General features: G+C 34.2%; 1 protein-coding gene across 2 annotated transcripts in view; it reads right to left on the bottom strand.

Moving 5' to 3' along the window:
• Positions 1 to 24,051, bottom strand: part of RYR2 (ryanodine receptor 2) — a 779,580-nt gene that overhangs the window by 136,295 nt on the left and 619,234 nt on the right. For both annotated transcript variants that reach the window (XM_077168436.1, XM_077168435.1), the window contains 4 exons: positions 23,917 to 23,966; positions 6,649 to 6,709; positions 4,584 to 4,822; positions 3,038 to 3,119 (listed from right to left, as the gene is read on the bottom strand). In XM_077168436.1, coding sequence (XP_077024551.1) covers positions 3,038 to 3,119; positions 4,584 to 4,822; positions 6,649 to 6,709; positions 23,917 to 23,966 — 432 coding nt within the window. The remainder of the gene's footprint in view (positions 1 to 3,037; positions 3,120 to 4,583; positions 4,823 to 6,648; positions 6,710 to 23,916; positions 23,967 to 24,051) is intronic.

The raw sequence follows: 24,051 nt of genomic DNA, 5'->3' as shown, positions 1-24,051 counted from the left end.
AAACATGTAACCACATTCATTATTACAAATAATGTAGGACTTCAAGGCACCCTGAGAAATTAAAACAACACAGACTTCCATTCAGACAGCTCTGCTTCCCAATCCTAACCCTGACACTTGTGTGACTGTAGGAAAATTACTGACACTTTCTTAAACTTTGCTTTCCTTACCTGAAAATAAGGATTCAGAATTGCAGTTTCTGGCAAAATAGTATGGATTCAATAAATGTTTTAAAATTTTAAGAAATAATTTATTTAAGAATTTAATAGACTAAAGCATTTCATACCCAAACAGGCCATCTGTTTCCTTACATCTAATTGGGTTAGACCTCTAATTTCATTTGTAATTCACATAATCTGCAAATTGCAATTTTCCTCTTAGATAACATAAAAATCTATACTTTTTTATCAGAACAGTATAAACATTTGCATTTTTCTAAATATATTTTATCTTCAAATTTTTATATTTTACACTATTCTGAAATTACTTTATAATAAAAAAGCTACTTGCAGAAAAAGAAAACAAAGAACTGAACAATTTTTTCAGAACCCAACAAAATGATTCCAAATTCATCAAGAAGAGTAAATGGGCAAGGACAGAAACAACTACAACAGCAGACACTGTAACAAGAAGACATGAGAGGACTTCAACAACCAGGTATTAAAATATATTATAAAATATTAATAATTTAGACAACATGGTACTGACCTAGTCATTTTAAAAAATCAAATAATAGAAAAGAATTGAAATTCTAGAAACATAACCTGGTAAACATAGTAGTATATTATATGACAAAGGTTTTATAAAGATTCAGTGGATAAAAGAAATACTTAATGAATGACTATTTTAAAAATGGTTGCTGATTTCTTAAAAAAATGAGTTTGAATTTTATATCACACTAAAGAGAACAACAAAATTCAGATGCATTTCTAGTAAATTCCCGCCTGATTTCCAGAGATGGTCATTTCAAACCATCTCCACTTTTCTTCAAACTTTCCACACCTCCTTTCTCAATCATCACTTAGGAAGGACTCACTTCATACTTTACCGAGAAAATGGAACCTACCAGACACAAATCTATCTATGCTTGATTTATCTTCTACCTGTTTTTCTTGCATGGAGGAATATTTTGAGTTTAAAAATCAATTTCTAAAACATTACCGGTAACCTGAAGTAAGTCATTCCTGTTACTCACTACACTGTTTGTTTATTCATTAGACAAACTATAACCTGCCACTATTATATTTTTCAGTTTACCTGTTTGGTTTTTTTTTTCTGCTTCCCCCAGCAGAGATAAGCTCTGTGAGGGTAGGAATCTATCTTGTACTCCAGCGCCTGGCATTTGACAAATATTTATTGAATGAACAAAAGACTTAGAAAGTTAAATCGAAACAACTGAAAGCATGAAAACCCTGGAGGAAAAAATTTGCATTTGTAACTGATAAAGTGTAGTGAAAACTTTAAAATCATAGAACTAAGGAGAAAAAAACATACATAAAATAACTGACAGATTTGATAACATAAAAATTCAAAATCCTCATGAAGTAAAAATTACATATAAATACCATAAAGGCTTTAAAACCTGAAGAAGTAATAGGCAAGAGGTTAACAGCTTTTAATAAATAAAACAATTATAACAAGTCAGGAAGAAAAGACCTCAATAGAAAAATGGGCAAAGAATCAGAAGCAGCAATGCAAAAAAAAAGAAGAAATACAAATAGTAAGTACACAAAATTAGCAGAGTATCTGGTAATTATAGAAATACATCTGAAATTGAAATTAGACTCTTTTTTAGTTATTACATTTGCAAACCATAAAAGAATGATAATCAGAAAAAACAAAAAAATGTGAGGAAATGAGAATTCTTTTCTTGTAAAACTTCAGTGTAAATGGAATTTTCTGAAAAAATAATTAGAAATGTATGCAATAATCCTTTTACATATGTACATTTAACCTAGAATTTCAAATTCTAAGAATACAACTAAAGGTCATAAAAATAAGCATACAGAAAAATTTATCCAAAGTTTTAGCATTATTTAAGAGAAAAAGAAAAAATAACCTACATGCTCAAAAATAAAGTAACACCTGAATAAATTATAATACTCCCCTCAAGATAAAATATTTTGTAGTCACAAAAATCACCTCAGATATAGTTAAGTTAAAAAGCAGGGAAGAGCAGAGAGTGGCGGCTCAGTGGCAGGACCTGGGTTCGATTCCCGGTGCCTGCTCATGCCAAAAAAAAAAAAAAAAAAAAAAAGGTAAAATGCTAAAATACTCAAAATGAGCCCAATAATCCCTCTCCAATGACCTACTTTCCTGTATTTATGTTAGTGCCCATATCATTTTAATTACTGTAGTTTTATAAGTTTTAATATCTGGTAAGTTCAAAAAAAGAACATTTCTATTTGAAGTGCATTGTAATTGATTATAACTACTTTTGGAAGAATTTATACTTATTTAATATGAAATATTTCCATCAGAATGTCTTTCTTTTAATTTAGTCAAGCCTTTAAAAAATAAGTACTCCTTTTCCACTCTATTTCAAAGAAATGTCTTACTGAAATTAGAAGTGATCAAGTGATCTTTTATTGTTAAATTCAATGGTAACACCTTATCTTTCTTGGCCAATCCACATTATCTGACACTATTAATCACTCCCTTTTTGAAACTTGAGAACATGAAAAACAAAACTGGCTTTAGCGGCAATTATCTATATTCATGTTTACATGATATGTCTGATATATAATAAAAGAAACTGTACTAGTGCATGCTTTCATAAGAGACAAATAATTTAAGCTTTAATCTTATATAAAATATGGCATATACTGCTTTGTTTTTTCTGCATAACTCCATAGTCCTTTATTATATCAAATCTTATTTAGTGTAAATATTGTCTAATTACTTCAGAGGAATTCAATAGGTCAATCTAGTTTAGTTTAAAACTTGAGTAAAAAGTTACTAAATAAAGGCCAGTGGTATAAATATTTATTAGACTTGAAAGAGCTATTAATAAGAATTTATATTTTTAAAATCTTACCTCTCCACATAAATACTCTTGCTGGTTCCCAAAGCATATAAGCTAGTGAGGATTCTATAACAAGAGACCTGTACATCTTCCACTAAGGAAAAAGAGAATCTTACTTGAAAAAAAACGCTTCTTATTTACAAATTGTTCTGAGAAAGTTTAGGCTTAGAATAAAATTCCATATTAAAGTACACTACTATTTTAACATTTGAAAAAAGAGCAAAATAGGAAAACAAACTGAAATACAAAATGAAATATAAAACCTTTTTCTCAAACAAAATACTTTTCTGTAAGGAGTGGAAAGCAATCTAAATGATGTGCTGTAGTCATTTACAACATTCTCAGAAACTTTTTACAATTTTTCTCTAAGTATTAAAATAAAGGATTTCTCCAAGAATAAAATTAAGCACAAGAATATCTGGGGGGAAAGGCAGTTTTTGACTCAAAAGATACATAAAGATTTTAACTCTCAAATGAATGCTAATGAGAATACAGGAGGATGTAGCCTATTTGTACATTTCTCAAATGACCTGGCATTCAAGTCATATTATTGCAACAAAAGTGATTTGAAGCTAGAAAATCAAATAAAACTCTAAAAATAATCTATTATCTAAGACATATTTAAACATTGAGGAAATCTATGCAGGCTGAATTTCTAATTTCAACTCTACTGCCATTTGCTGGAGGATGCTCTCAGGTGAATAAAGAAATAACCCTTGCTCTCCAGACTTGTTTCCATGTACAGACTGCTCTGTGAGCAACGCATCTGGAGGTTAAATTAAATGTATCGCAGCTAATAGCTATGGGTATCCTCTGAATAATGCAGTGGGTTTTCAGCACAGCTTCCCATTAGGCAGGGAACCTAGAACCTGAAAGTCTAATCCAGAGGGTCTGCTGTGAGGATCAGATTACCTGCCCAGCCAGGGCTCATATCTGTTCATGTGCATATCAGCAATGGGACAGGAAGTTAAGACAGTTCCTATGTTATTTGATGTAACTAGCTTTGGGCATTTTATGAGTATGTTTAAAAATTACAGAATTAGAGCCAAGAACAGTCAAGTCTCCATGAAAAACTGACTGAAACCTATAAATATCAGATATTAGAGTCATTCTAGCAAGTCAGTTATCTAGGCACAGGTTTTGTCTCAATATTTTTCATAGTGGCTTAGTACTAGTTGAGTGGAATCAATCTGTTCTGACTCAGAAATAATCAGCAAACATTTAATACTGCATGTAATATGGTCAAACTACATTAGGAAATTCACATGAAAAGAGATAACACAGAAATAGTAAAACTTGGAACTTACACTTAAACAATATGAAAGTTATTTTCTATAACAAGTCCTTTAGGGGCCTGTGAGGGCATCTGACTCAGTGATCTGTCTATACTTTATTATGTAGTCAATCTATAAAAACAGATTCTATAACTCAAATGTCAACCTACAATGTTTTGCAAAAAAAAGCATTTTAATGTATACCCAGTGCTTAGCCCAAATGTAGTTTTTTATAATTTCTGATTGTACCACACAGATAATGAAACCCGAACAGATTTACATACATATGAGATCTTCTCCGAACTGATGCTGGCCAATATGTTCAAACAGTGATGACAGCATTGGCAACAGTGCCACTGTGGTATAATTGATAATCTGAGTAACACCTCTGGGTTGGTTGCGGGTGTGGGTGAACTGGCCCTGCTTAAGATTTTCCATTGTCTTCTCCAAATCCTCCGCTGCATTGTCCAGAAATGCTCTGAGCGCACTTTTAACACTCTCCAGGCCAGTCTTCATCACCGTCCTAGGAAATACATGGGGTAGGAGTTACGCCTTCCCACTGGAGCAAATGAGGCGCTAATACAAGGTTTCTACTTTATTTCTCAATTACGACATTCCCCTTGGTCAACCAAATTTTTAAAATCGATCTTAATGCTTTATTTTTTCAATATACCTGAAGTTATTGCAATGTGACTCTACAAATGCATGGTATTTTCCAAATGCCTTTGTGATCAATTTAATTAAGGTCTTGGAGCAAGAGATTCGTACTAATGATTTGTAATTTCTATCAGCGGATTCAAAACATAGCTTCTGAGCCAGTTTAGTTAATCCCAAATCCAACCAAACTAGAATGTTTCCTGAGGCAACGGGCATGAAAGAAACAGTGTCAGCTAAATCAAGTCACCAAATGATACAGATAATTTGGGGCCTTAAGGGAATAGCACATTTTATCTAAAAAATTAAATTTTACCTAAATAAGCCTCTGATGGCTGGACTTTGTAAATAAATAATACCCGAATGCCAGTATTTCTAGTAGGAAATGAAGGAATATAGTGGCATCTCCTTTCTTCATGTACTACAGACAACACCTCATATAAAATTTTAAAAAGAAGAATGGATAATTAAAAAATATAATGGAATATTCTCTGTACTTGACATTTAGGAACTTTGATTCATATTTATCCTGGATATATTATTCATTTAATATACGGCTTAAAGGCTGAATCGATCATGCTAATAAACTGATTGTATATTTAGCCAACATGTTAGATTTATGGTCACACTGATAGTATGAAAGAGTGGAATGTGCACAGAATTGAGAATTAGTCTAGTTCTGCACTTACTACGCAATCTTAAACTTCACTTAACTCATCTGTAAAATGAGAATATAATGCTCATGTTCCTATAAGGGTAGATATTACCACAAATGTGAAGCATCAGTACTGTGCCTGGAAGCTAAAAAAGACCTCCAAAGTTGTTAATTTACCATTTTTTCCTTACATGATATGTTTCCAATCCAAACTTCAGTTACATATTTTTATGGCTGAATAATAATATATTCTATTTATACATCACAAATTGTTTATCCATTCATCCATTGATGGATATCTGTGCTGTCTCTCCCTAGCTGCTTAAGAACTTACTTGAAGTTTAAATAACCTGTATTTTATTTTAAAAAGTAACACATGGCTATCTTCTTTCTTTCATTAATTTATTTTTTTAGTAATTACGGTGGTTTAAACGTTTTGTACCCCAGAAAAACACATTCTTAACCTAACCCATTCCTGTGGGTGTGAACCCATTGTCAGTAGGACTTTTTAATGAGGTGACTGCAGTTAAGGTGTGGCAGGATGGGTCTAAATCATACTACTGGAGTCATTTCTAAGCAGAATGAAAGTCAGAGAGAAGGAGAGAAAGCCACAGGGAGCAAGAAGCTGAACAGTGACGCAACCCAGAAGAAAAGGGAGAGGTCAGGAGAAACTTCCATGTGCCTTGTCATGTGACAAGCTCAGGACCAAGGGTTGTCAATAGCCAGCCCCAGAAGGCCAGTCTTTGGGAAGAAAGCATTGCTTTGATTAAGTCTTGATTTGGACTTTTTCCAGACCTCAAACCATTAGCAAATAATTCCCTACTGTTTAACCTGGCCCATTTCTTGGTACTTGCTTGAGCAGCCCAGAAAATTAAGAGTAATTGACAAACTTTTTCATCTACTCTAGTCTTAATTACAATTCCAAAGAACTAGTCTTAATTACAATTCCAAAGAATACAATCAGGACACAAGGTATTTCTTTACATTCTTATGTATCAATACTATATTCATCAATTTAGATGAAAACATATCCATTTTACCTTGCATCCAAAGTCTGACCCAAAATATGAAGACAGTTGACAATTGATGTTGCATCATTTCCTAAAGTAGAAACAAAATGCTCCATGAATTACGCTGAGAATTTATTTCTCAAAATTCTTTTTATTGGTATTTATGTTAAAAATTAGTCAATGGCAAAAATTCATAAGAACTAAATTTAAAAGATATTCAATTTTAAAATCATGCAGCTTTTCTGCTTTAAAGTGATTATGCAGCTATAAGTAGAAAAGCAATAAAGCATGTTTCGTTGAATAGCTGACATACTCAAGAGAAGCATTAAAAGCACTGCATCACGCTACAAGAGTTTTAACTGAATTCTTCAAATATATTCCCCTCCCCATAGTAGCCTAACTAACTTTTAAACAATATAACATGTCAACTTTTTAATCAGTTCACATTCTTTAAGAAATGAGGTAGGCTAAGAATCTAATACTTTTAATTCCACATTCATTGCTGCGAGTGACTCTGCTTTCTTCTTGCAGTCTACTAAAATTAATTAATTTGCCTGACACTGTTGATCTTTGACTACAAAGAAGTGCCAAACCATTATGTAAAATAGCACTAGAGAATGAAGAAGCTAAATAGTATTCTTAAGAGATACTCAAAACTAATTTTTGAAAGTAAGAGGAAATTCACTAATCTGACTTGCACATTTTATCAGTAGATGTAGAACTACATATGATACAAATACATATATTCTTCGTTGTGACAGGGATACAGAAAAGCAAAAAAGTACAATGATGAATTCAAAACAACGTGGCAATTCAACCACTCACAATATGGTATGATATTATCACTTCTCCATCCTGTATGTTCACCTACATACATACGTTTGAATGTGAGTTTTTATAACATTTGAATATGTTATAGCCTTTATAAAAACAGTTTAGAAAGTATCCTGGAATGGATGAATGAAGTCTATAAGGGAATTCATAATTGTCTCAGAACACAGGCGAGCCAGTTTAGTGACATGGTACAAATAAGAAAAACATAGGTAATACTTAGATTCTGATTTTTTTAAGAAAATGTTGTATTCACCTTGTGCTTCAAACCTCAGAATTTCTGATAATAATAAATGCAAAGTCAGCACAAAGGTAGAATTTGTTATTTCCCTGTCTACTGGCAGATGCTGGTCCTAGAGCTTCTACCACAGCCCCTAGAAGTAGTAATCATTTAACCATTCATTCAACAAGTACATTTGAAATGCCAGACACTCTCAAAAATTCAGTAACAAACACGACAGTACCCATGTGGTACTTGCATTCTAAAGAGGGGTACAGATAATGAGCTAAAAATCAGTATGTAACATAATATCAGGTCACAATAAAAATATACAGCAAGGAAGAGGGATCAGAGCCACTGGCCAGGGTAACCCTGAGGCCCTCTCAAGGCATATCAAAGAGATTTGAATGAAGGGAAGCAACAAATCACACACCTATCTGGGTGAAGAGCCCAGGCAGAGGGAACAGGAGGTGCGAATAATGTGAAACAAGGAGGCCAAAGCGGCTTGGGTGTCAGGTCACATTCAGGAAGAAGGACCTATTAGGTGGAAAAGCAGGAGACCAGGGTCTAGAGCCCTTAACCAGAGTAAGCTTTCTGGTTTTCTTTCCTTCGTTTTTTTTTAAAAGTGCAATAGAAAGACATTATGGAGATGTGAGCAGGGTGGGGATATAACCTGATTTACATTTTTGAAGGTTTACTTCATAATGTATGAAACTCTGGAAGGGCAAGTGTGGAAGAAGGGAGACTAGACTAGACAGTAGTCCAGAGTCAGTTGACTGATGATGGTGAACTTGGATTAGAATATTAGCATTGAAAAAATTAAGGATATATATTAAAGTTAGCACCAGCAGGAAAAATGAAGGAGTCAAAGATAACTCAAAGGTTTTCTGCCTGGGCAGTGGAGTGAATGGAGGCACTATTTAATAATAAGGAAAAAGCACAAGAAAGGAGCATATCATGGGTGGTGTGGTGGAGTTGGGAAGGAGGGGCTGTACTCTGGACATAACACATTAAAGTAGAAATGTGGAAAATAAAAGTTGATACAAATTACACAGTTCAGGGGAGAGATCCAAACTGGAGATACAAATTTAGGCCTCTTGGGCATATAGGGAATTTTTAAAATCAGGTGTTTGAATTTTATCACCCAGAGTGGTATAAATATAGAGGGAAAGAGGCTCCGGGGCCTCCAATTTTGGGAGGCAGAAAGATGAGGATTCAGCACAGAAAATGAGAATGTGTAAGCTGATGAGGAAGAAGGGACATCAGGCAATGCGTACAAGTCTTATGAAGTTCTTAATCAGTGCTGGATCACAGAGGCTGGTCTCTTACTGTCTCCCTAAAACACACATTTCTTTTCCTGTCCCTTTCCCTTCTCATCTACTGTATCCTATCATAGATTATTAGTAATTGTACTTTGCACTGAGCTGACTATGCCCGTTTTGAAATGGTTTGCCAGGAATATTTTAAACCTTCATTCTTATAAACTCATGAACCCAAGTTCTTTGTTCGCTTTGCTTCCTTACGTAGTACCTGACCTATAGCAGAGACTTGATTAAATATTTTGCAGAAATACGGTGTGAGGGAAAAGAGTAAGAAAAAACTCTAGTGGCCAGGCAAGTTCTATAGATCAAATGAAAACACGTATTGTAAATATGAGATTTCTGTAACTGTTAGACAAACTGTAAACTACATGAATCTACATATTTCCGTCCACTCTATATTAGAAGGAGCACACCTTTAAATGGAAATATATCAATGTAAAAATGGTGGGGAAAGGCCCTAAAGAATGACAAAAAAAAGCAAATAAATAAAAGAACTTTCAACATTTTAATTTGAAGAGGTAAAAGCTTCAATTTCATTAGCAGGTGTAAGAAGTCAGAAATAATGGCTAGTCTTAAAGAGATTATTCAGTAGCAAGTAATTTGAGTAAGCTTTTTAAATAAAATAAGAACAACCACCTGAATATTGCCCTTCTTTAGGCTACCAGATCGCCACAATTTTGCTATTGGTAAGAACAGGAAGGACTGGTGAAAGTGTAGGAAGACCGTAAAATTTCCTAGTGGTGACTGGCTTTTCTTTACATAATCACTCAATAGCTCTGAGTGGTATAAAAATCAAGAGTTTGATATTTTTCACCTCTAGGAAAAAACTACTACTACTACTAGTTACTTTACTCGTTCTCAGATATCTTACCACTGCTAAATATGTAGGTAAACACTTCAGGTTTGTCAATTTGTTTTTAGGATTATGCATTTGCATGAGACTGTATGTGCGTGCGTGTGTGTGTGTGTGTGTGTGTGTGTGTGTGTGTGAGCATAAAGGTACATGATTTAAATCAAACATCATAGTTGATTCTAAGAACAAAGACATCATTGGGTGTTAAAAAATATTATAAGAACTCTCAAGACCTCACCCTGATCAAGATGGCAGAGTAAGATGCTTTAGGGCTCTGACCTTCCATAGAAGCTTTGAACAACCAGCAAAACTAGGCAGAAATGTCTATCACAAAGCTTCAGAAAACAGCCAAAGGATTGCACTAATAGGGCCAGAACTGAATCATGAAAAATACTACTTAAAAGCAGCAGGATATCTTGGCTCCCTGCGTGGCCCCTCTCCAACCCTCTCACTGGCTGTGGAGAGCCAGCCCAAACTCCCTCTACAGATTCCTGGTTCTGGTTCTGGAGGGAGCAGAATAAATATCCTACAAATACAGGTTATATGTATGTCTGGCCCAGTTTGTATAGTGGTGGCCTGAGGGACTCACTGTCGAAGAACTTACCCTGCATGTAAAAGGCAGATCAGAGAACTTTCCTACAGAATAATGTAGGAGAGCAGACAAGCTGAGCTGCCTGGGGCAAAGGACTGCTGACTATTGGACATAGAATGCATTGCCCAGAACTGTGAGGAAACTGTTTCCTAGAGAAGAAGGGATGGTCAGAACCTATACTTGGGGGAACTCCTTGGACGACATGCACACGTCTAAGACAAGATATAGGCACAGAAAGGATCAGAGAGGCCTCCCTGCCTTGGCCTGGAGCTATTCTCCAGTCACTGCACAGATAAGCCCTGAGGGGACCAGTTACAAAGGTCAATCTGCAAAGACTAGGAAAGGTGTTTTCATTTTTTCCTTTATTTTTTCTTAGCTCCTGTAAATCCAGAATCACTCTGTCTTAATACTAGCTGGATACAACCTTAAGCAACGGACATCTCAGAGTCTAAATTCAAGTAGCAACATCCTAAAATATCAAAATGTCCAGGTTTCAGTGAGAGGTTACAAAACATACAGAGAAAAGGGAAGTGACAGCCCAGGCAGAGGAGAAGATTAAAGCACATTAGGAACCATCAATGGGGAAGACCTGGAACATACAAGGCAAGGACTTAAAACAATGGTCCTAAATATGCTAAAAGAGGAAAACATGGAGAGAAAACTAAAGGAAATCAGGCAAAGAACAGATGGACACAAAGAGATTATCAAAAGACAGATGGAAATTATGAAAGGAACCACACAGCTGAAAACCACTGTAACAGTAATTTAAATTCTCTAGAAAGGTTAAAGAGCAGATTGGAGCTGACAGAAGAAAGAATGAGACCTTGAAGATAATAAAATTGAAATCATTCAGGCTGAGGAGCAGAAAGGAGAACAAATGAAGAAAGTTGAATAGAGGAAATGATGGGAAATCATCAAGTAAACCAATACATATATTGTGGGGGTCCCAGAAGGAGGAGAAAGAGAAGAGTAGGTATAGAGAATATTCAAAGAAATAAGGCTGAAAGCGTCTCAAATCTCATGAAAGACAAGAAATACACATCCAAAATGCTCAACGAACTCCAAATAGGATATCCCAAATAGATCCATGGTATGACACATTGTTGTCAAACTGTCGATGCCAAAGATAAAGAGATACTTCTGAACCCCACAATAGAGAAGCAACATATTACATTAAAGGGAGCCTCAGAAAGACTGAGTGCTGATTACTCATTGAAACCATGGAGCCAAGAAGGCAGTGGGATGTCTTAACATGATGAAAACAAAAATCAAAAAACAAACAAAAAAGAAACTCCCAACCAAGAATTGTACATGTAGGAAAATTATTTTTCAAAAATAATGGAGATATTTAAGTACCACAAAAAGAGGGGAATGTTTTTGATGGTTGGTATCAAATCAAATGTGATTGTTATAGATTTGGGTTGTTGGATTTAAGCTCAATGGTAAACACAAAGAAAATATCTGAAAAAAAAATACACAGGAAGAAATGAGAAGAGACTCAAAATGGTACTCTAAAAAAGATCAAATAAATATCAAAGTAGGCATTAATGGAAGAATTGAAGGACAAAAAAAGCAGAGGACAAAGACTAAATTCCAAAATGGTAGCAGAAAGCCTGGCATTATCAGTAGCTACTTCAAAGGTAAATGGATTAAACTCTCCAGTTACAAGGCGCAGACTGGCAGAATGGATTTTAAAAAGCATAACTTAATTATATGGTATTTTAAAAAGACACAATAAATTCAGAAACACTTGGTTAAAGTCAAGGGTGAAAGGATGGAAAAAATGTATCATGCAAACACTAACCAAAACAAAGCTTACATATCATACTAATATCAGATAAAATAGACTTCAAGTCAAAAACAGGTATGAGGGAAAAGGGGTTATTATGATAAAGGTGTCAATTCAACAGGACATAACACTTACAAATATATATGTACCTAACACAGAGCTCCCAAATACATGAAGCAAATATTGACAGATTTGAAGGTAGAAATAGATGGTTCTACATTAATAGTAGGATACTTCAATATATGAATTTCAATAAAGGGTTTGATAAGTATATGGATGATCATTAAGAAAATAGAAGAGTTGAATAATGCTATAAACTAACTAGAACAGACATATATATATAAATAATGGTGTTACATAATAGTGAAGTAATATATGTAAACCATATACAAACTTTACTCAAAAGCAGCCAAATACACATTTTTCTTTAATGTGCATGAATTATTCTCTAGGATAGGTCATATATTAAGTAACAGAACATGTCTAAATGCATTTAAAAATATTGAAATCATGCAATGTATTTTCTGTGACCACAATGCAAAGAAGCTAGAATCCATACAGAAGAAAAACCAGAAGATTCACAAATATGTGGAAGTTAAACAACACATTCTTAAGCGACTAAAGGGTTAAAGTAGAAATCACTTTAAGTATAAATCATTTAATATAGGAAATAAGCAGATATATTGAGACAACTGAAAATGAAAACACAACATTCAAAAATATATGGGATAAAGCAAAGGCAATAGTGAGAAGAAATTTATAGCTCTAAATGCTTATTAAAAAGAAGAAATATCTCAGATCAGAAATCTTAACTTATAATTGAAGGATCTAGAGAAAGAAGCACAAACTAAAACTATTGCAAGCAGAAGAAAATAAAAATGATTAGACATGAGATAAATGAAACAGGGAATTCAAGAAAAAAAGAGAATCAAGAAAGCGAAAAGTTCCATCTTTGAAAGGATTAATAAAATTGACAAACCTTTAACTATACTGACAAAGAAAAAATAGAGAGGATGCAAAGAAATAAAAAGAGAAATGAAAGGCAGAGTGGGGGGCACCTTACTACCAATCCCACAGAAATAAAAGGGATGCTAAGAGCATACTGTGAACAACTGTACACCCACAAATTAGATAATCTAGATGAAATGGATGAATTCCTAGAAACACAAAAACTACCTGCATTGACTCACCAAGAAATAGAAGATCTCAACGCACCACTAACTATTAATGAGATTGAACCAGTAATAAAAAACTTCCTGCTAACTAAAACCCAGGACCAGATGACTTCAATGGTGAATTTTATCAAATATTTCAAGAAGAATTCATACCAATCTTGTTCAAACTCTTCCAAAAATTTGAAGAGGAGGAGGCACTTCCTAACTCATCCTAGAGGCCAACACCACCTAATATCAAAACCAGATACAGATACCATAAGAAAATAAAGTATAGACCAATAACTCTTATAACTATAGATTTAAAAAAATCCTTAACCAAACACACATGAACAAATGGAATTTATCCCTGGTATGCAAGGATGGCTCAATATAGGAAAAAAAATTAATGTAACACACTGCAATGACAGTTTAGAGGAGGAAAAAAGTACATATTTTAATCAATGCAGAAAAGTGTTGACAAAATCCAGCAGCCCTTCTTGATAAAAACACCTAGAAAATTAGGAATAGAGGGAATTTTCCTGAATATAATAAAGTGCATATACAAAAAAATCACAGCTAACACTATATGCAATGATGAAAGACTGAAAGTTTTCCTCTTAATATCTGGAACAAGACAAGGATGCCTACTGTCACTATTGTTTATTAACATTGCCCTGGAAATGCCAGTCATAGCAATTAGGCTAGAAAAATAAATAAAGGGCATCAAAATTGGGAAGGAAGAAGCAAAACTTTCCCTATTTGCAGATGAGATGATCAGATATACAGAAAATCCTGAAAAGTCTATAACAAAGCTACTAGCGCTGATAAACAAATTTAGCAAAGTGGTGGAGTGCAAGCTCAATATGCAAAAATCAGAAATGAGTCTATACACTAGTAATGAACAATGTCTAGAGGAAATCAAGAAATAACCATTTGCAGGGGATGCAAGGGTAGTTCAGTGATAGAATTCTTACTGGCTGTGTGGGAGACCTGGGTTCAATTCCCAGCCCATGCACTTCCCCAAAAAACAAAACAACAAAACAAAACAAAAAACAAATTAAACAAATGGTGCCGCAATAATGGGATACTCACATGGAAAAATAATGAAATGTGACTCCAACATGCAGCATACAAAAAAAAAACCATTTACAATAGCAACTAAAAGTATCAAATACCCTAGGAACAAATCTAATGAAGGATATAAAGAATGTATCCATGGAAAACTTTGCTAAAAGAAATTACAGACCTAAATACATGGAAGGACATTGTGTGTTCATGGATAGGAAATATAAATATTACTAAGATGTCAATTCTACCCAAATTTACAGATTCAACACAATCCCAATAAAATTTCAACAGCCTTCTCTACGGAAGTGGAAAAAGCCAATCATCAGTTCATATGGAAGGGTAAAGCATTCCAAATAGCCAATACCATCTTAAAAATGAAGAATGAAGTTGGACTCACACGTCCTAATCTTAAACTTATTACAAAGCTATAGTACATAAAACAGCAAGGTACCAGCACAAGGACATACAAACTAATGGAATAAAATTGACAGTTCCTTTGTTTCCTGGTACCTACCCATGCAAAAACAAACAAACAAACAAACAAAAACCCGACAGTTCAGTAATAAACCCTCACATGTATGGCCAATTGATTTTTGACAAAGGTATTAGGTCCACTCATTGGGGAAAGAATAGTCTCTACAACAAATGGTGCTGGGAGAACTGGACATCCATATGCAAAGGAATGAAGGTGGACCCTGCATCACACAACATACAAAAATTCACTCAAAATGGATTGAAGACCTAAACATAAGAAACACATAATAAAACTCCTATAAGAAAACAAGGGACGCATCTTCAGGATTTCATGTTAGGCAATGGTTTTTTTCTTCAATTTTTTTTGTACTGAGATTTAATCACCTAAAGTGTACAATCAGTGGTACACAATATCATCATAAAGTTGTGCATTCATCATTTCAATAGAGTTTTGAGCATTTTCATTACCCACCAAAATAGAAGTAAGAATAAAAATAAAAGTAAAAAGGAACACCCCAAACATACCATAACCTCCATATGCGCTAATGTTTATTGTTCGTCTTTTTTTTCTTACCCATTTTTTTCTTACTTATAAAGGGAGTGTCAGCCAGAGGGTTTTCACAATCACAAGTTCACACCTTAAAAGCTCTATAGCTATTCAATCATCTTCAAGAACCAAGGCTATTGGATTACAGTTTACTAGTTTCAGGTTATTTCCCTCTAGTACTCCAACACACCAAAAACCGAAAAGGCATATCCATATATTGCATAAGAATAACCTCCAGAAATATCTCCAGACTCTATTTGAAATCTCCCAGCCACCGAAACTTTGTTTCATTTCATTTCTTTTCCTTCTTTTGGTCAAGAAGTCCTCCTCATTCCCACAATGCCATAGCCAGGCTCATCCCTGGGAGTCATGTCCCACATAGGGGGTTAGGCAATGAGTTCACCTATGGAGCTGGTTTCAAGAGAGAGTCCACATCTGAGTAATAAGGAAAATTCTCTGGGGGTGACTCTTAGGCATAATCATAAGTAGGCTTGGTTTCTCCTTTGCAGGAATAAGTTTCATAAGGGCAAGTGCCAAGATTGAGGGCCTGGCCCATCGAATTGGCAGTCTGCAGTGCTTGCCAAGAATATCAGGTCTTCCCTAGGTGCAGAAGTTTAATATTTCTACAATTTTCCCCAGTCCCTCAAGGGAACTTTGCAAATACTTTAATCTTCTGCCTAGCTATCTCTGGGATGTATCAGGGTTATCACACAAACCTGTACAAATCAACAAGATCGCACTCTCTATTCATGGTTCCATGTAATTATGATGTTCAAATAGGCTGACCATACATATTAATTAGATAATGTGTTGCTAAAAATATCAATTTTTCACCAAATAAACATCCCTTCTTTGGTCATGCACAAAAGTTGAAGTTTTAAAATATAGTCAATATCATCCTTTACCCTTTAGTATGCTTTACCTTAGTCCTACCCAGATCAGCTTCATTCATATCTCTCATTGAAGTCTGCTCACTTTTTCAGTGTTTTTAATAGTTGCTGTACAGGGTAATGGTGCTTTCATAGCTACAGAACTCTCGTTCTGTGTTTCTGGTGCCACATAAATACCCAAAGTTCAACGGATATACACAGGTATACTCAAAGAAGCAATGGTTTCTCACACTTTACATCAAAAGCACAAACAGCAAAAGTAAAAAGTAGATTACTGGGAGCTGCATCAAAATTAAAAATTTTATTGTATTAAAGTAAAAAGGCAACCTACCGAATGAGAGAAAATATTTGGAAACCATATATCTGATAAGGATTTAAATATCCAGACTATATAAAGAAATCCTACACCTCAACAATAAAAAGAAAAAGAACCTGATTTTAAAAATGAACAAAATACTTGAATAAATATTTCTCCAAAGGAGATATACAAATGGCCAATAAGTACATGGAAAGATGCTGAATATCTTTGATTCTTAGGGAAACAAAATGAGATACCATTTCACACCCACTTGTGTGACTACTATTTAAAAAATGAAAAATAAATAGTGTTGGAGAGGATGTGGAGAAACAGGAACATTTGTTTATTATTGGTGGGAATGCAAAATGGTACAGACACTTGTGGGAATAGTGTTTACCATACGATCTGGCAATCCCACTTCTAAGTTACATACCATAAAGAACTGAAAGTAGGGACTCAACAGATATTTGCACACGGATGGTCACAGAGGCATTATTCACAATTGCCAAAAGACAGAAACAACCCAACATGAACCTAAAAGACAGCATGATGAGTGAAATAAACCAGTCAGAAAAGGACAAACATTATATGATCTCATTGATACGAAATAATTAGAACAAGCAATTTCATAGAGTGAGAAGTCAGAATATAGTTTACTAGAGGCTGGGGTGGGGGAGGGAATGGGGGACACAAGCTTAATTGAAACAGAGTTTCTGTTTGGGGGTGACAGAAAAGTTTTGGTAATGGAGGATAGTGATGGTAGTAGCATAACTGTGAAGGTAATTATAACTACTGAACTATATATTTGCATGTAGTTCAAAGGGGAAATTTTAGGTCGTATATATGTTGCTACAGTTAAAAACAAACAACATTGAACTGTAGAACACAAACAGTGAACCCTAATGCAAACGATGGATTCTAGGACTATCATTTTTTTAGTATAATAATATTGTTTTATCAGTTTTAAAAAAGGTACACACGAATGCAAATTGTTAATAATAGGTAAAACTGTGTGTGTGTGGAATATATGGAAACTCTCAATTTTCTCCATGATGTTTCTGTAAACTTACAACTTCTCTAATAAAAAACAAAGTTAAAAAAAAAAAAGGAGGAAAAATGGCGAGATTATGACACTTCCAGGAAAACTAAATCTGAAGAGCTCATCACTAGCAGGCTAGCCGTACAATAGACATTAAAGAAAATTCAGTTGGTTGAGAGGAAAGGACAATGGACAGTAGATCAAACTGGCATGAAGAAAAAAGATCTCTGGTGAAGGTAATGACATGAGTAAACATAAATGCTGGTATACTTTTATTTTGGTTTGTAACTGTATGCTGTACTTCCTACAGGATCTAAAAGGCAAATACATAAAACATAATGATAAATCAATGGTTTTTGGACTCAATGTATAATCATGTAACTTTTGACAAAAACTACATAAAGGTGGGGGGACAGAGGCACATAGTTTGGGTATACTATTGAAGCTGATGCCAAAGCAAAGGAGATTTGTTAAAGAATTAAGATGTTAAATTTAAACTCCATGGCAACTATAAAGAAAATTTCAGAGAATACGCAAGCTCAGAGAGACAGAAGTTGGAGTACAGATTGCTACGGGGAGTAGGGATGGGGGAGTCAGAAGTTAATTCATAATGGGTTTGTCCGGGGAGATGGGAAAGTGTAGTAATGGAAGGTCGTGAGGGTACTGCTATACTGTGGATGTGGTTAATTCTACTGAGTGATATGCTTGGAAGTGGTTGAGATGAGAAAGTTTATGCATATGCTTCCAGAATTAAGAAAAAGAACAGAAAGAGCAACTAAAGAGGCTAAAGTTAAATGCAACTAAAGTTAAATGCAATACACGATGCTGGATGGTATCTAGCAATGGAGGAAAAACGGCTCTAAAAGACGTTACTGGGGGTACATGAAAAACTGGAACACAGCCTGCAAGCTTGATATCAATGCTAAATTTTTAAAATGTAATTACTGCACTTAAAAGTGTTTAAGTGAATATCCTCATCCTTAGGAAAGGTACATGACGTTTTAAGTATTCAAGGGGCATGGTGTAGATAACCTACACTCAAGTGTTCAGAAAATGGATCGATAGGTAGACAGACAGACACACAGATTGGACAGAATGATACGGCCAATGTGGCAAAATGCCAAAACTGGTGGACCTGCATTTCTGAGAAGACAGGGGTTTTGTGGGGTTCTCTGAGTGGGGATGGTTTATTTTTGTAACTCCCTTGTAATTGTGAATGCATTTAAAAATACAAAGATTTTTTTAAATTTTAACTTTCATAAGAGTCTAAATATTGAAGTTGACGCTTTAGAGAACATTTTTTGTTGTATTTTAATATCTAATTGTTTTGTGATTTTGACATAAGATTTCTACCACTCAAGAATTTTCAAAGTTACCTCAAATTTAATATATTATAACAGCTTCTATATAGTAATCTGGCATAGTGAGGATTCTAATGTTGAGTTACTCTCTCTTTTCTGGAAAGAGCAATAACCATCATTCTAATTTTTTATTCTTTATCTTTCTAACATGGTTTTGAAACCATGTCTCCTTATATTCTCTTTGAAGAAACCATTAACCTTGGAATAATAATTATTATTAACTTTAGATAAAATCATGCTAACAGACATCAATTTCTCTCAAAACTATGAGGGATAGAAAGTGATGTGTGACAGTGACTTTATTACTTTTGAAGTCTGTGATATAGAAAATAGTAATATTATTAATTTTCCTAATTTGGTAAAAAGTTTCAATTTAACTGAGAACACACTTAGACGGTAACATATTCTATTTATTTGCTCCGAAGTCAGGAAATTCTACCATAATGCTAGGTTCAAAGAAACATGGGTATTATTCTAATATCTTCTGACCTTATTTTCATAATAGAAGTATGACTGAAATTTCTGATCTCTGAACGTAGCTCCCTATAATAAATAGGTCATGTTTTTTTTTATAGATTATAAAACAAGTTAAAATCCAGGAAACTCTTATCTTTGTCATGGATATCCTTATAGAACCACAGAAATTTTAAATCAGAGAAAGAACCTAAAGACCCTCTAGTGATGAATAACAACAACATTCAGCAAACAGCAGCTACTTGGGTAGGATTAAAACATTCAATTCTCAATGTAATTGCACATTCAATTCACAGAGATGCCCTATCCTCAGAGATTCTTTGGAATTTAAATGATTTTCCTTTCATTGTATGTGTCCATTAAGAAGCACGAGCACAATCCGACTCTTGTTGTAGATAAGGCAAATATGTATTAAATATCTAACATCTCACAATATAAGACAGTAGTCATTATTTAAATACATGAGTTTTGGGGGGAGGAGGTATCAGAATTATCAATGAAAACATAATTGACAAATTTGTTCATCAAGGACACATAGCAATTGATAGAATTAACTATATTACCTTACTTAACACTTACTTCCAAGCATAACATTAAGATTTATGTACTCCTTAAAATCAGGAATATTCTCCTGAAAAAAATAAAATTTAAACAACAACTACTCTTTCATTTAAACACATAATTCTTACCTTGTTCTATATGCCTGCAGCTAACATTGGAGTTGTATTACTGACTTTGCATGCTGAATTCTAAGGCCACTAGTGAGGTCAAATCAGAAAAAAAGTACGCATACTTGTGCATGGTTATGTTATGAAACACTGATTTTTTGCAGGCATTGTTAGAAATCTCTCTAACGCCATTGGATTTGGAAGATCTTCAGTAACTCTGGGGAGTCTCTGGAGGATTTATTGTCTACTAAAAATGTTTAAAATTCACTAGAAAATGGGAATTAGAAAAGGTATACAAGATGATAATTGTGTCAGTCTTCTCAAATGAGCATAATTCCTAGAAACTAAAAGACTTGTTGGTTGTGTTCACTTATTTCATTGTTTCAAGACTCATTAATTATAACAAATAAAATTTGATTTTCAAATTGTGGGATAGTACATTAAAAGAAATCTCTTATAAAAAAAAGTAAACCTGGATTATTCATGAATGCAAGAGAACTTACAAATTCATAGCACTTCTCACCTTGTAATTGTTTATTTATCTGTCTTTGCTATTATATCATAGGTTTCTTGAAGGCAGAATTCAGTTGGTTCATTCATACACTTATTGATTCATTAAACATGCATACATGACAGATTTCCTGCTAAGCTCCAGGAATACAAAAATAAACAAAACCAGATATGGTTCTGCCTTCCCAGAGCTGAGAATTTTGCATGGGAGATGTATTTAATGAAGTATTCACACCATCAGTGATGGGAAGGAAAGTTAAATGGAGATATGATAATATTATAATAGTAGGAGAATGAAGTATAATCAGGGAGGTCAGGGAAGACTTTCCCAAGAGAGTGATATTTGGGCTGAAGGCTAAAGGATGAGTCATTCACCTCACTACGGGTGTGAGGAATTAGGGTAGGGTGGGCTCTATGTGGGACCCCATCCCAGACAGTACTTATTGCATGTGCAAATACCCTGGGCAGAAAAGAACATAATTTAAGATGCTGAGAGAAAGGCAGATAAACTGAGGGAGCAGGCCGGAAATTAAGGAAGGAGTGATATATAGAGTATAAACTGTGAAAAACTCTGGGGCCATTTTCAGAATTCTGACCTTTATATTAGAAAAAAATGTGGAGTTACCGATTATACAGGAGTGATTTTTGGCAGACTGGTGTTTTTAAAAGATATGACCAATGTGGAGGTCACAGGGAATTCAGAGAGAACGGTGAGTGTGCTTTTAATAGTAGTACACTCCTGCTTATCACATTTGCCTCAGTTGGTAGCAGTGGAGAGGGGAAGAAATCTTGATCACTTTTCTCCCCTCACAGTATGGCAGAGGGCCTCACACCGAGCAGACACACAGTAAACATTTACAGAATGAATAACATAAAAATAAATGTCGTTAAGGCATGGGTTCATTTTCAAATGTACAAAGAAAGCCTTTAAGCCTCAAGATGCACACACCTGTGCCATCATTCTCACCTCTCTCCTTTTCATCGTCTACAAGAGCCTCAGTTACCAGACTCTGCTTCTACACTGTGCATTTACTTTAAATAGCATGATTTATCTAAATTATGTGCATTGACTTTAAATGGTATGATTTATCTAAATTCCATTGATACAGATAAGAGAGTAACACCTTACATTAGAAAGCTGTCAGATTGCTTTGTACATAGCACTATATGATTTGATGCATGCAAAGAAACTCTAAGATTAGAGTTATTTTAACACAGTTTAAGAATGAGGAAAACACAGGTTCAGAGGAGTTCAATCTCTTATCCTGGTTACAAAAATTGGACTCACATCTAGGTTTTCAGATTCAAAACCAGTCACAATTCTCTCTAGCACATCATATTAGAATCTAGATTATAATTATAACATGTAAAGCCTAAATGTCTAAGATTAAAAATTGTAATAATTTGGCAAGTCTCTATTAGATACAATGTTTCATTAGTAAAGACCTCTTCAAGTTTTTATTATTTTATGGACCAAATGCCAAAGCAAACATGAAGCAATAATAATAATAATATTTATTAGGATGTTATAGAGAATAGACAAAAAAGGTTTTAGAGCCAAAACCCACTCCAATAAACTCTTGTTAAAAAAAACAGTACTTAAAAGATAGAGTATTTAAAAATAAATGGCTAAATAGAAATTACGGTCACTTTGTGATGTAGTGAAAGTGATTCTCTCACAACAGGTAATGACAGCCTGTATTATGAATTCATCTTCAATTAATAAACAGAATAATACATTCAATGGAAATATTCTATGTCTTGACCTGAGCAATGATTAATGGTATATATATGAAATTTCTGCAAGGTATTCTGAAGATTTGTATTCTCTACGGTCTGTATGGAATATTTCAAAGATTTTTTACAAAAGGAAATTATAGTGAGATACAGTATAAGAATATAAGAATACAGACATGTAAGAAAAGAGAAATAGCACAAGAGAAAGTAAGATTATACTCATTAATAAGAATGCACAAATTGCAGCTGAGAGCTATATATAATTAGACTGTTCTCTCTGAAGACAAATGCAGAATACTTGAGTCTACTCAATATTATGAGAAGGTTAAAGAGTTCATAAAATTGTAGAAATTCTTCTCTGTTGAAGAGAAATTAAACCAAAGTCAGCCAACTGGAAATTATTCTGCAAATAATTTCCCAATTAATTTTAAATAACTAAAATATTAATGCAAAACCTCAGAAAACGTACATGAAAAATAACTTTTAATTACTAAATTTAAGAGCAATAAGTACTGGATATAATAACAATAACAGAAAGCAAATACAACATTGACTAATGATATCCAAAAATGATTAATTTTCAAATAAATGTAATATTGTATAGAACTTAAAAGTTATTTGCATATATGCCTACTCCTTAGCTCATTTCCAGTAGCTTTTGTAGGAAGGATTTTTAAAAAATCTTCAGTTCTTCTTGTGAAAGTGTAGCATTTCTAGCCATAAACTAAATATTACTGAAATTACCCCCAACGCTCTCAAAACCTTTACAGCAAAGGGCTGCACTTTGCTTTCGTACCTTCGGAAAGCAGCTGCAGGAAAGTGTAAAACACAAATGCTGCCAGTTGCTACAGATCCCTAAAGAATTCCTAAGGAGAAAGTCTGTGAAAAGTGAGTGACTGCCCTGCAAGGTTGTCCAAAAGCAGGTGCTTGAGAACATGGATTTTAACTATGTGATTTTTCAGAAACAAACAAAAACTGACTCTGGGATAAATGGTACTAAAGAAGTTATTTATGGTAATTTCTCTCCTATGACGCTTTATTGGCTGGGAAAATAGTAGACATGCAAACCTGTAGTTAATAGCATTTTAAAAAATCAGTGCATTATAAAATTTTTGATATATATAACAGCTCATTATTTAATCTATCAGCGATAACCAAACATGAATGCAAGGGCCTGGTTTTACTTGACCTCTCTGAAGCTGCCATTTTCATTCATTAGCTACTTAATAGCAAAATCTTTTGATTTTCAATTGTGCTTTGGACTAACATGAAAAAGTTCAACTCCTCAATCGCACTATAGATAATGGTACTTATGAACGACCAAGGGATCTTATCTTGGCCTGTCACAACCAAGCATGCAGCCGTGCAACCATGCATTCATGCATCATAGCAGCAGCACACAGCACAGTGCAAAAATGGCAAAGAAAACCAAGTGGTGGCCATGCTAGAAGTTTTTCAAGGGTCTCCTTACCAAATAGTGAAATCCTATGCCTGACAAGAACTCCAAGTTTGCAGAATAGGCTGAAGACAAAAGAAAAACAAAAGAATAAAGGGAAGGGGGAAGGGAAGGTAGAAAAGACAAGGAGAAATTAAAAAAAAAAAAAAA

This window comes from Tamandua tetradactyla, chromosome 7 (assembly GCF_023851605.1).
Source record: "Tamandua tetradactyla isolate mTamTet1 chromosome 7, mTamTet1.pri, whole genome shotgun sequence".
Classification (NCBI taxonomy): domain Eukaryota; kingdom Metazoa; phylum Chordata; class Mammalia; order Pilosa; family Myrmecophagidae; genus Tamandua; species Tamandua tetradactyla.
The sequence above is the reverse complement of the archived record's forward strand: the minus strand, read 5'-3'. Positions and strand labels throughout refer to the sequence as shown.